This window comes from Camelus bactrianus, chromosome 8 (assembly GCF_048773025.1).
Source record: "Camelus bactrianus isolate YW-2024 breed Bactrian camel chromosome 8, ASM4877302v1, whole genome shotgun sequence".
In the NCBI taxonomy this organism is placed as follows: Eukaryota; Metazoa; Chordata; class Mammalia; order Artiodactyla; family Camelidae; genus Camelus; species Camelus bactrianus.
In genome coordinates this window covers 6,760,038-6,774,267 of record NC_133546.1, presented here as the reverse complement: position 1 = coordinate 6,774,267, position 14,230 = coordinate 6,760,038, and the positions used below count along the sequence as shown (strand labels likewise).

Below are 14,230 nucleotides of genomic sequence, written 5' to 3'. Positions count from 1 at the left end.
ATTTCTCAGACAAGAAGCTAGGCTGTTCTGGCATCCTGTACTGCCGGTATTTGCCAGGACCAGGCTGTGTGAGTTTCCCATGCACCAAATGTGGGGCATCACGCATAGGAGGACCATGCGAGGCCACGTCAGGTCTTCTCTAAGAGGGGCATCCAGCTGGAGCACAAAGCCCCAGTCTCACCAAGAATGAGGGAGGGGAGATGAACTCGCCCTGTCCAGCAGGTGTCCAGTGTCCAGTAGGGGACAGTAGACAAGATTCTCCCACATCGCCGGGGAGGCAAGCCCAGGTCCAGAAGGAGAGGGGTCTCAACTTGAAACCAAGGTCTCATCGTAATCATTTCTGTTTAGAGGATTTTGGATTATCGGACCAGCCGTGGGACCAATGAGTCTCATGTCAGGGCAAGGGGGAACCAGCCCCTCTGTTTCCTCACCCTGGGCGGGGGCAGAGCACGTCCTGCCACCTGACAGCCACAGGACCAGGGGCTAAGCACTTAGAGAGACACACAGGCTAAGGGCCAGGGAAGCAGAGAGGCGTGTGATTATTTTTCCCTCCCACCACAGATGGCAATCACGTTCTCATGCTCAGACCGCAAACCCTCGGAGCTACATGGCTGCTTCTCCAAGTGTTTGCTGAAGATCATCACCTGACAGACCTATGAGCACGCTGAGCTTGGTACATTCAAAACCAAGTCAAATCGTTTCTATTCCTCCATGGACAAGGCAGACTTGCTTTTCTAGAATCTCCCATCTCGGCCAAAGCCACCACCAGCAACCTGTAATCCACCCAGGCTCAAAAATGATATCTTTCCCTCACAACTGATTAGTTTTCAAGTCCCAGAGGGACCGCCCACCCATGTGACACCAGCGAGAGCAGCTCCGGCTTCCCCAGGTGATGTGCTGAGGCCTCCTTCCACAGCGCAGACGCAGCAGCGCTCGCACTCCCTGGGGCAGTGAAGCCCCTGCCTCTGCAGGATTTTCCATCTCTTTTCCCCCCAGGGCCCAAGGATATAGATGTCTGGTCTTCGACTTCTTACCTGCTTCAGAAGGAGCCTCTGCATTTGGAACTTGGCCAACAGCCGGAGAGTGTGTGACAAGCACTTCCGTGTTGGAGCATTTCCTCAGGTTACAGTACTCCCATCTGACGCTCGGATCAGTGGTGTAACACCAAGGGCTTTTGTCAGCATCTGGATTCCGGCAGTAGTTCATGGTCAAGCCCCTGTAAATTCCACAGCAACACAGGTCACGACAGGTGGGAGAATCTTCAGGGGTCCCCCAACACCCTCTGAATTTTGTTCCAACGAAGTGTTAACAAGTGACTGAAATATTTCCAATTGTTATTATAACGTCACAAACACAGAGGGTCCTCAACTTCTAAACAGCTGGGTAAGTTGTAAAAAATAGGTTATAACTTTTACTTCTAAAACTCAAAAGTAATATATGCTGCATATAAAAACAGATAATGTATAAATGTATGAGAGAATCAGACCGTCCTCCTTTCCGTGGGAGTGTTAAAGACATTCCCCAGGGATAACCCATATGGATTCTGAAGCATGTATTTTAGACTTGTTTTCTATGCACATGCGACTGTATCTGTACCTCTGACTGTCTCTGTGGGAATACGTGGGGCCGTGTACGCTGGAACTGAAACGTGTTTTCCCCGGGAAGATAAGACGTACAAGGAGATGACAGTCCCAGGCCAGCCCCCTTAGTCTGTTACCTCGTATCGTAGCTAAAATGCTGTATATTTACAACGGAAAAGATCGCGACAGTAAGACTGTGAGTATCATACGTAGATCAAGTGGGTTTGGGTTCAGGGTTTGAAAGGCTCGTGGAAGCTGTCCTGGAAAACCAGCTTCCAGGTAGGGTGGGGTTCCTAGAGGATGTACTCTGGGGGAGACGGGGAGAAGTAGCACACCCTTTAGCTGCAGCTGAGGACGGAGGGAAGGGGGAGAAAGGAGACGTCTGCACAGACGAAGGGCCCTGAAGGAGCAGAGCCAGGAAACTGGGTAAAGACACAGTGGACGAGGAGTCTGGGGCTCACGGAGCGACTTGGATCCCTGAGGCCTTCCCAGAACTTTGCCCCAACCTCTTAGAACTCTCATCCTTGGAATCCTTCTTACAGTTTAGATCCAGGACCCATGGCTGTCTGAGATCATTTGAAACAACGTATTATGGGACCCTAGCATTGTACCTGTGGGCCTGTAGACAAGGGCTGGCCTCGGGCGTGGGCCCAGCACCTGGGGAAGCTGCTCAGCAGGTCTCTGAGCAGTTGGATGTTTTAAAAGCTTCATCATATGAAACAGGCTCCTTTTTTTTCTTTTTTCAAACGTTTTGATGAGTTCTGATAAACACACATACTATATAATCCATAGTCCTATTGTGATGGACTTTTTTCAAACGTTTTGATGAGTTATGATAAACACACATACTATATAATCCATAGTCCTATTGTGATGGAGAGCATGTCCATCGTGCCCCACAAAGCTCCCTGGGCTCACTGGTCAACTTCTGCTGCACTGATCTTCATGTCCCACTGGTTCTCAAAGGCATCATCAGGTTAGAAGCACAACAGCCAATACTGAAGGAGAACCCTGCACATATTTCTGGAGCCCCTTCTCTGCACAGGTCCTTTCTCATTACCACTCAGTCTGCTCAATCCCAGCTGCCTCAGGAAGCCCCAGCCCCAGTCTCCATCTCCCCAGTTCAGCCAGGTCGCTGTGGCCTGCTTTGGTTCCGTCTCCTTGCACTGCAGTCCAGGAAATGTTTCCAAAAAGAAAACCAGGGTCATTGTAAGTTTGATCTAATTTATTTTTCCTTCTGGAAAGTCTAAGTCCTGTGCTGTCTATTGTCTATCAAGTGAAAATAGGTTTTTTTTTCATACATTTTACTGCCGTTTATGGCAGAAAAGCTGGTCTGGTCACACCTCGTCTTTGTGCATCTGTCTGTCTATTTTGCCCATCAGTATCTGCATACTTTCTGATCTCATCTTCCTCCCTGCTTTTGCTCCTAATGTTCTGGTAACTCACATTGGAACACTAGCGTCAGGACCCAGTGTGTCTACACAGACGAACACAAGCCTCACTTCGGGAGCTGGAGGGTGAAATGGTAAAACCCCACAGCTGAAAGACCGCACTGATCTTTAGCAGACGCTGCGGAACGATACTATTTCTAAGCCTTTAGCCATTTGTTCTGAGCTTTCTGCTAGCACGACCTCAGCACTTCCATATATCCTGCTTCCACAAGGCTACCCGGGAACTATGGCAGCCTCTAGCTTCTCAACTTTCAGAAATTTTGCTCAGAAGTAAGGTGTGGAGACATTTTGTCTCACATTCTGGAGCGAAGGGAAATTTGGTCCTAAGAAGTAATTTTCAAGCATGGCCCTTTCAACATACATTTAACTTGGCTGTTGCTCCTCCAATGGTTAAAAATCAAAGACATACGCATTTGGGAAGTTTTCTGGGGTCTTCTGATGCCGGTGCGGTATCATAGATGACCAGGACTGACACTTCCTCCCTGTGAGAGTGGTGGACGATGTGCCCCGGTAGCTCTGCCCATCTCCGTTGTAGCAGTCCTGGACCACAGGGGTTTGTTCAGGTGGTACTGAAATTGAAATAGAAGAAATCAGTGAATAATGACTAGAACAGAGAAATACGTGAAATAATTAACGACACAAATAGAAGAGTCATCTCTGGAACTAACACTGTTCTCTTTTACATGTTGGCAGGCAGGTGGACATGCAAAGAAAACAATAGATCTATAACATTCTAAAATGTCAATGCCCTAACTTTTTGGTAACTATTTAATTAAGAACACAGAAAAAAATAAGCCAGGAAGAGTGCTTATAATTGGAAATTGCGGTCACGTGAAAGCTCTTTTTTATGGCTCTTCACTGAGTATTCATGAGAACAACTAGGCAGGCCTCCAGAGAGAGACACACTCATTGGTGTAGGCTGCAGGTGGTGACTGGTTGCCAGTGAGGAATACATGAAAACCTTGTGCATCTCCCCCAGACTTTCCTTATACAAAGCCAAAACCTTATGCAGAAGTCCATTGCTCCTCAGGGAAGGATAGAGGCAAAAAGCCTGTTACCCTGGTGGAGGTGCAGGAAGTTCTCTTCTTCCAGGATACTTCACCAACGCAAAGTGGGGGTCTGCTGCTCTCCTACCCAAGACTCCCCACAGATACAAGCTAGAGTTTAGCTCCGTGGGGAAAAGGGGCAAGAATACTGAGAAGTGTTACCTTCAAAGCCCTGGTGCACAGAGTCTGTCTAAGGCTGAGGGTGGCCCAGGAAGATAGAAAATGCCTGCCTCCACTAAAAGTTTGGCACTGGGTATCAAGAAATAGTCGTCCATCACTAGGGCTAGGTTAAAAGCATGGAGCAACCCTCTCTGAGGCACAGGCATGCAGTGATTGCTAGAAACTGAGGAGGGATTGAGAATACTGAGAAAACTCTTCCACACTCCAGACCCTTTTCTAAGTACAAGATAACTACACCCCGCCACCGGGGGGTTTGAAACCACTTACAATAAAGCAGCAACAACAGAACCCAAATTCAGTTCACCTGCTAACTGTGTTGATTCAATTACCCACATAACATACTGATAAAAGAAGGACGCCCATTTCAAAGTGTAACTAATATTTACTTTAGTATCTGTTGTTCTTCTACAACTATGTCCGGCATTTGAAAAGAAATTACAAAAAATGCCAAAAAAAGCCACTGCTGAGTGATGAACAATCAAGAGTCAGAACCAGCCTGAGATGTGGAGACTATCAGCCTGTGACGGCAAGATGACTATGATTAATACATTAATGAGTTTTATTTATAGTCGTGTAATGGTGAACAGTATGCATGGATAGATGAAGAATTTCAGCAGAGATGGGAACTGTAAAAAAAAAAAAAAGAATAAAATGCAAATGCTAAAAATAAAAACCACATTATCAGAGGTGAAAAGTTCCTTCAATGGGCTGATCAGAGAACTAAGTAGAACTGAGGAAAGAATCAGTGAACTTGAAAATAAGTTAATAGATGCTATCCAAACTGACACACAAAGAGAGAAAAAGAGGGGGGAAGAAAAGTGGAACTAGCATATGGGGTGTGAGGCGATATGAAACGGTCTAACACTTGGGCAATCGGGGCCCCTCAAAAAGAAAATAGACAGACAGAGAGAGAGAAAGAGAAGAGAAAAGAAGTATTTGAGCAGTAATGGCTGATAATTTTACAAAAGTAATGAAAATCAATAATCACCAACACAAGAAGCTCAGAGAACTTTAAGCAGGAAAAATACCATAAATAAATAAGCAAATAAATAAGAAACAAACAGATAGACTCACCTAGATGCACCACAATCAAACTGCTGAAAACCAAAGAAAGTCTTAAAGGCAGCCAGAGAAAAAAGAAATATTAAATACAGAGAAACACAAATAAGATTTCCAGTCAGACACTATTCAGAACAGAAGATAATGGAATAACTTCTTTAAAGTGGTAAAAGAGGGAAAAAATTGTCCACCCAGAATTCTATACCCAACAAAATTCTTTTTCAAAACTGAAGGTAACATAATGACTCTTTCTAACATGCAAAAGCTGAAAGACTTTATCATTGACACACTTGTACTATGAAAAATATTGAAAGTTAAGTTTTTAACAGGAGGAATAAGACAGCAGATGGGAACTGGAGAATCTACAAAAGAAGTGAAGCACAGCAGAAATGGTAGGACTAAATAAATAAATGTAAATATAAAAGATATTTTTGTTTATAATTGCTTTAAAATATGACTGTTCAGGGCAAAAACAGTATCAATTTAGTGTGAGATATATAACATAATGGAAGTAAACTCTTCAAAAACAATAGGGCAATGTTACAAGGTTCCTACATTATGCCTCAAGTAAAATAATATCATTTGTAGGTGGAATGTGATAAGTTAAAGATGTATATGTAAACTTTTTTAAAATACTAAAATCAGTGGTGATAGAAGATAATCAAAAATACTCAATTAATGCAAAGGCAGAAAAATATGGGAAAAAGAGACAAAATTCAAATAGAACAAGTAGAAATAAGTTGATGGTAGATTTGAATCCAACTATATTAATAGTAGATTTGAATCTAACTATATTAACAATTACATTAAATGCAGATGGTCTAAACATCTCAATTAAAAGGCTGAGAAAAAAGATATATCATACAAACACTAGTGAAAATCAAGCAGCAAGGAACGTATTAACATCAGCAAAAGTAGACTTTAGAACAAGGAATATTTCCAGAGACAAGGAGGAACATTTACCTAATGATAAAGGGGTCGTTTCTTCAGGAAGGCTTAATAATGCTAAGCATATCTGTGCCTGACAAAGAGCTCCAGAACATACAAAACAAACATAAAACCGAAAAGAAATAGATGAGTACTAAATAGATGAATAGCTAATGCTGCAGACGTCACCGTTCATCTCTCAGTAATTGGTAGAACAGGAGATAGAGCATCATCAAGCATTCAGAAGAGCTACATACTAATGAACTTGACCTAATCGGCTTTTATAGACCACTCTACCCGGCAACAGCAGGAGCCAGATTCTTTTCCAGAGCACAGGGAATGAAGCATTAACTACTATATGTAAATTGGATAAAAAACCCAAATCTCTTCTGTATAGCACAGGGAACTACATTCAATAATGTAGTAACCTCTAATGAAAGAGAATATGAAAACAAATATATGTATGTATACGTATGACTGAAACATGATGCTGTGCACCAGAAATTGACATGTTGTAACTGACTATATACTTCAATTAAAAAAAAAAAGAGCATACAACATGTTCACCAAGAAGACCATATTCTGAACCATAATACAAGCCTCAACAAATTTAAAATAAATGAAATCATGTTCTCTGACCACAGCACAATTAAACTATAAACAAAGCTGCTGTGTACTGTGATTCTGCTGGAGTAGAAAAACCCAGGCAGCATTGGGAGCCCGCAGTAAGCTCCCGCTGCCCTTTCTTACCCGGGGCATCCAGGTGCTCTGTGGATACCGGGGAGGACCCGCAGGGTGGTATCTTGCAGTGTTCCCACCTCACTTCCTTGTTGGTTGTGTAGCACCACGGACTCGTTTCTCCATCAGGGTTACGGCAGTAGTTTTCATCCAGATTTCTGAAAAAGCAGTGACTGTGAGTTAGCCTTTCCAAACAGGCTAAGGGAACAACACAGTGCACACTTGCTTGTTAGTGGTGACGTTGGATGTGTGTCCAGCTACTTCTCTAGAATTACACAAAACAGAATGATGGATGGACGCTTAAGCAGAGCAGAACTCCCGAGAACTACAGCACAGTTGCTTCTCTTGGATAAATGATTAAAATATATTCCTTGATTGTGTAGAATGAAGCAAAATAGGTCCTTTGCTATGTGTTGGGCACGGTGATAAATGCTGAAAACACAATGGGTATTTTTTTACACTGTTCTTGCCTCAAAAAAGTATATATTATAGCCCTGAAATTTAAGTGTCACAGTCCTGGAATTTAAGTGTTCTCGAACTTTACATTTAGTACAAATGTTAAAACATATTGCTGAAACCCACTCTGAGTTACTGATTTAGTAGATCTAGAATAGGGTCCAAGAATTTGCGTTTCTAACAAATTCTTGATGATGCCTTTGAGAACCAATGTAATACAAAAATCAGTGCTAAGTTTCACTTCCCTTGTGTATGACTTGACCAGTTTTCAAGCCCAAGTACTTTATTTTTTAAAAATTTCTTTTGGGGGTGGTAATTATGTTTTTATTTATTTACTTACTTTTAATGGAGGTACAGGGGTTTGAACCCAGGACCTTGCACGTGCTGAGCACACAAACTACTGCTGAGCTACATCTCCCACCCAAGCCCAGATACTTTAAACCTAGGTTCCCATAGTTACTAAAACTAAAGCCAAGTCAGTAGGATTTCACTTTCCATCCAGCTGACAGGGAATGAAACCGGAGCAGACTTACTTGCAGGGGAAGTCTTCTGGGGTCCTGTTGTGCTTATGGGGGGACTGCTCACTCCAGCGTTGACAGGTATGCCCAGATACAGTGACGGCCACCACCCCTCGATAGTTCTCACCTCTTCCCTTCAGACACTGGTATGTTGGCCCAGAAGGTGGTGGGGGTGTTGCTTAAATGGGGAAAATACATTATAATGAATATTTTCTTTAAATAAAAAAATCTACAGATGGATGTTATGGGGGGATGGATGCAGGGAGCATCAGCCTATCTTCTTTTCTGCTCATCCTCTTAGAATCTGGCATTTGAAAATTGTTTGTCATTTTTCAGAAGAAGTGAATGTGGCAGAATTGATGTTTACAAGCCCATCTTATGAGGAACTCCTCCCAGGTCAAGCCCCATGGAGTAGATGCTTCTTTCTACATTCTCTTATTTCTCTACTCTCAGTCCATCACATGTGGTGAGGATCAGCAGGTGTCACATCCCACCCCAAATCTTCACATATACCAACCGTCCAGCGTCCTTTGTGAAGAGTAAATTGTTCATTAAGTAAACATAACTGAATGGCACCCAGTATTCCACAAACCCAAACAACAGAGAGAGTCCACGGGGAAAAGGAAAACAGTGTCTCCAAGGAAAAGCGTGTGCAGCCAGAAATCAAGAAGGTCTTAAGGAAAGAAGATGACAGAAAGAGGACTGGTGCTCCTCAAGAAGAATACTGAGGCAGCTCGGCAGCCCGGAGGGTGGCCATCAGAGCAAAGAGCGGGCAGCCAGCCTCACGGCCGGCCTAGTCTTTCTGACAGTCTCAGAGGTCTTTGTTCAGTCCTTGCTTCAAATTCTCACAGAAAAAAATATCATAAAATTGTTTCTTCCAAGTCATTCCTACTAGGACTGCCATTCCATCTTCTCCTCCTAACTTCTCTTCTCCTGCTGTTCCCTCACAAGTTGGGCGTACTGGAAAACACGACATCCAGATACACTTCTTTGCTTACAAAGAAACAATCAGAAAGAACTTCTGGTTGGTAGTGAAATCCATTCACCAGAAAGCAGGGGTCTGATTTACCTTTAGCACTAGAGAAAAGTAGGAAGCAGAGATACCTCCCCAAAGGCTACATCCAGCTGTACTCAAAGGAGGCAGAAGTCTCTGATACGGGAGGAAAAATATATATATAAGTAGATGCTCTGGTCAATTACCTATCGTAACCAATAAATTATTTTAAAAGAGCAATTATATCCCACAAGACTTGTAGGGAACTTTTTCAGCACCACACTCACGCACAGCACTCTTGATTCCAAGAGAAGAACAGGCGACGATCCCTAAGGACTAAGTATGAGCCATACTTACTACATCTTGGGATGTTGCAGTATTCCCAGCGTTTGTTGGGATTCGTGGTGAAACACCATGGACGGGGCTCTCCATCAGGGTTACGACAGTAATTCATCTTCAAATTCTTGTTTGGAAATCTGAATGTGCAAGAAGATTTTTAACAGCACTGAACATTTACATTCATGGTTGAGAATCATACCAAATGAGCAAATATTGAGCACCTGCTCTATGCTAGGCACAGGCAGTCAGCCAAGGAGGTGGCTGGATGAAGGCTATCCAAAAAAGTGATGACAATCTCACAAGAAAGATTAGCCAAGTATTCTAAGAACTGTGTTTCTAACAGTTTATACGTGCAAAAATTAGGGAAGGACCAACTTTATCACTTTGGCCATCTGGAAAATTGATGTAAGCCAATGCCAGTAATTCGAATGCAAATAATAGCAATTTTTAAAACACAAAGTGCTCACCGGCTAGAGACAGTCATCTAGTAAGCAGTAAAGCCTAGAAGTCAGTGTCATCACAGGTTAAAGGAATGGTCCTTCTGGTCTACCAGGTTCTGGTCCTGCTATCTTCTAAGTCTGTAGAAACTGAGAGGGATAAGCTATGCTCCTGCAAGCACCAGGCCAGTGAGCCCCCCCCCCCCAAGCAGGGAGCGGTGGCTATGACTGTGAAATGCACACTATACCTTGTGCCCCTCTGAGCGAATTGCACGTCTCTTTCTGAGACTGTAAATGCTTAGTCAGGATGGACAGAGAAGCTAGCAGTGGCTTAAGCCATCCCCTTCTTCCAGTTTCCTGAAAGTAAACTTAACTCAGTTCTGGGACTTGAGGCTTTTACTGTATTTCTTCTTTGGAATACAGTAGGGAAAGGAAAAGAGCAAAAACTGTATTTTACGGAGCTATTTGGAACGGGAGGGACAGAAATTCAGTGGAGCTGTTTTCCACATTGAAGTCTGCGACTTAGTCTCATTTCTTACAGGTTTTTCTAAGCCTTGTTATAACCCCACAGTTGTCATGGAATGAAGAAAAAGACCAGAAGCAGCTACAGAGAGGGAGGTGTTTTACAGTACAATTCATGTGAAATAGAAGACTCTAAAAATTACCGTTACTTTCTAGGTCAGGGACTCTGTTATAAACTCATGATTCCCCTTTGAGAATCTAGTGAAAGTTAGGAATCCCCAGAGAAATGCACTGATATAAATACACATAAGGTGTTGAGGGATTCACAAAATACTAAAGCCCATCCATGGATTGTTAGGAAGCCTTGAACCTCATCAGTCTGAAGGAAAAGGAAAGGAATACAAAGATGAGGGAAATATTTGGAAAATACACAAGCAAGGTGTGTCTGTATTTCTTGAATTTTAATTCACATACGGATCAGTCAGGAATTGGGTTATAATGCAAATTCAGAATCAGAGGGTCTGAAAGTCTGCATTTCTAACAAACTCTCAGATAGTATCACTCTTCCGTGGACCACATTTTGAGTAGTAAGAATGCATACTTCATTTGCAGTCATGTGGGAAGATGCGAACTTTAAAATTCAAAAACATCAGGTATGGTCACTTGCTGAGGAATGCTGAAATAACTAAAGAACATTTAATTAGCCATGGTGCTCCCAGTGAGACGTACTTGGCAGGGATGTATCCATGAGCATGTGGGCTCTGAGAGTTCCAGAACTGGCAAGCAAGTCCAGACATGGTCTTGGAAATTTTACCCTCATAATTTTCTCCACTGCAATGCATACATTCATCTGGATGGAGAAAAAAGGAAGACAGAAACTGAAATGAATTCACTACAAATGTCTCAAATCCCTTTGTCACTTGGTAATCTGTACTTCCCAAAAATCACTTGGTAACAAAGACTTAATTTTCTAACACAGTCTAAAATGTCATTCTTTTTCTCAAATGGTGAAATTTTGGTCCATATCTTCTCAAGTCATGACCAAATCCAGAAACTCTGTAATGCTATATCCTCAAACTGGGATGCGTGGCCCTGGGTGGGTGGTTTCGGGGGCTGGACGAGAAGGTTGCACATAACCTCAGAAGTCTGTAAGTCCTCTGCTAGAATGTTTTAATATTTGGGGTTTTCGTTTCAATAATAATATTTAAAAATCATTGAAATTATTCTGATCGTAGGGATGACTGCTAAATAAGTTGACACACTCTCAGGATTTTAGTGCTGGTTTTTGCGTGTTGGTGATCTCACCGAGAACAATATTCACCTGCAATGACAGTGTTTCTCTTTTTATATTACTGAGAAGCATGACGGATTGCTTTTCTCACCCTTACATCACTTAAAATCTGAAACTTCGATTTGGAATTCTTGAAATAACATAGTGCAGCAGAGTACTATAAGACTTTAATTTTTATGCGATAATAAGGAAGACAGAAGCAAACTTGATACGAAAATGATAGTTTCGTGTCAATTAAGGGCCCAGTGACCTCATAACATAGTGTACAAATAAATGATCCCCATGGTTGAAATAGACCAAGTGATGGGGGCGCTGAGCTGTCACACGGTACGTGTCACACGGTGGTTACACAAACCCCACCTTCCTCCCTTCCCCTCTTGCATCAGTAAATGTAGCAGGAACTATGAAATGAAGAGCATTTTTCAATAGTGTGTTTTACATTTTTTAGCATTGACTTTTGAGGTGCTCCATTTAATTGATTGGTCTATTCAAATAATAGATTGCTGACTTAAAAACTGGTTCTAGCTTGGTTTCAAGGAAACAGCAAAATCTACCATGTTAAATTAATATTGCATATTTGAATTTTGTTGATTTTGTAGTCTTAACAATTTAGTAGCAAATATGTTTTCAGCTTTATACTGTGTCAGAGCTTTAAGCATAAGAAGTTTGTATCTAAAGTTTATATCTAGCTTCATATTTGTACATGTTGAAGTACATTTTAATAAAAATAATTCAGGCCAATAATGGAAACTGTGGCAAAATCAGTCCTTTCCAAGAGGTCATACATTACTCGATTTTGTCACATATGGCACTGATTGATTATTAATATCCCTGGAGGGAATCGATTTACAGCAAATTACTCCGCAGACAAAGAGCAGACAGGAAAACATTTTCTAGAGCTGCGCCCAACCTTCACACTCGGGGATGTCGCAGTAGTCGAATCTAGTGTTGGGGTCTGTGGTGTAGCACCAGGGCCCCTTGTCATCGTTGTCTGGGTTTCTGCAGTAGTTCTCCTCCAGGCCTGCTTGAGGTAACTTTTCAGGTGAATAGCTGTGGAGGATGGAAAAGAATCACTTTGACTATATTTTTAAAGTCAGCAAGTTATCAGCAAGGCAGAATAAAATGCTCTCTCTTTCCCATCTGTCATCCAAATGCGTCTCGGCTACAACATTTGTGTTGTCTAAAGTTCAGTTTCTCTAGTGATAAGCCAGTTTCAGTGGAGTAGCTAATATTACCATTATCACTGTGTGGATAGCCAAGTCTTAGAAGTTGAGCCATTGTTTTTACGCACAACCCCTCAAAAGCCTGCCATGTTCACGATGCATCCCAAACACCTGCTTTTGTCAGGCACCCTCCTTTCCGTAAAAATAACAGAAGTTCTCCATTTTGTCTGTGTGAACGCTGCACGAGGCATTATGCTAAAATCTGTCCATACATTCTCTGACTTAGTCTTAATAAAAACCCCTAACAGGAAAGTGCTATTATAAACTCCATTTTACAGATGAGAAAACTGAGGCCCAGCAATGTAAAACAAGTCAAATCTTGCCTAAGCTTGAGCCATTCATAAGTAGCATCTCAAGAGTCTAAAGTCAGATCTGCCTGACTCCAAACTCCATGTCCTCTCTGAGCTGCATACAGAATGAATGGGAGTTGGAGGCTGGAGTTAGGCTCATTTTCAGAGGTGAGTTGCAGATCAAAAGCCCAAGACTCAGAATCTAAAATGGCAGATTTGATTTTGGGTTCTTCTTGGTCCCTGCTCTTGGTAGACTTGGTCCTCTCAGGACCTCAGTCTCCACGTCCGTTAGGATAGGAATGGCCTAGATTATCTCTAAGGCCCTGAACAATCCATGATTTGGCCACTGGCTTAATCGCTTTACCTCGACGAGCCCTCATATGAGACCTGCCCACGTCATCGGGGTACATAAAGGCAATCTGTTTGGGGGCGGTCGGGGGAGGGTAAAAGACAACAACAGTGGTAACACTGTTAACGAAAACTTAGCGCCACCTAAGACCATACTGGGCAAAGCACCAAAAGAATGACACTAAAGTGAATAGTAGGCAAGTTGCAAGATAATCTGTTTTTCATTTGTATTTTATTTACTCTTCTGTTCTACACTGTTGAGATTAACACGTACTGTGTTCTATTTGGACTAATTCAGTCCTAAACGGAGTCATCTTTGGTCTTTGCTCAGACTCAGCCTAGAACGCATAGACTCATTGTCCTTTTGTACGGTTCTAAGTCTTCCAGAAAAGTATATACACAAGAATGAATGGAAAGCAACCATTTTCTACTTCTATGCCATAAATAATGGAACCACTCCACGCCAATAATCAGTAAGGTTCTCCCTGTACCCGCTAGTCGCAAATTCTGGTTTGGGTCAGAAGTAGTGGAATCATTCTAAGCATAAGGGGTGAGCACAGAAATGAGAGAGGAAGTCTTACTTGGGTATGTGTGGAGAACTGTTGCTCCATTTCTGACAGGTAACACCCCTTTTCGTTTTGGACATGGTCCCCCGGTAATTCTTTCCATTTCCAGTCTTGCACTCCGAAAGATATACTGCAATGAATTTCAAACAGTGGTCAAACCCTTCCACAACAGAACAAATCATGAATAAGCCCTGCACTGTTTGGACATGTTGAGAGAAAGGACTTGTAAACCAGGCAACACCATTGCGCACTATCTAAAAAGACAGCCTTGGATAAATTTGGAGTCCGAGATTTGCAGATACTACTATATATAAAATAGACAAGC

General features: G+C 42.4%; 1 protein-coding gene across 2 annotated transcripts in view; it reads right to left on the bottom strand.

Annotated features, from left to right (window-relative positions):
• Positions 1 to 14,230, bottom strand: part of LOC105077372 (plasminogen) — a 41,328-nt gene that overhangs the window by 16,288 nt on the left and 10,810 nt on the right. For both annotated transcript variants that reach the window (XM_074368048.1, XM_010965781.3), the window contains exons 4-11: positions 13,921 to 14,035; positions 12,389 to 12,528; positions 10,917 to 11,037; positions 9,307 to 9,425; positions 7,971 to 8,133; positions 6,994 to 7,139; positions 3,441 to 3,600; positions 1,035 to 1,216 (exon numbers count right to left, since the gene is read on the bottom strand). In XM_074368048.1, coding sequence (XP_074224149.1) covers positions 1,035 to 1,216; positions 3,441 to 3,600; positions 6,994 to 7,139; positions 7,971 to 8,133; positions 9,307 to 9,425; positions 10,917 to 11,037; positions 12,389 to 12,528; positions 13,921 to 14,035 — 1,146 coding nt within the window. The remainder of the gene's footprint in view (positions 1 to 1,034; positions 1,217 to 3,440; positions 3,601 to 6,993; positions 7,140 to 7,970; positions 8,134 to 9,306; positions 9,426 to 10,916; positions 11,038 to 12,388; positions 12,529 to 13,920; positions 14,036 to 14,230) is intronic.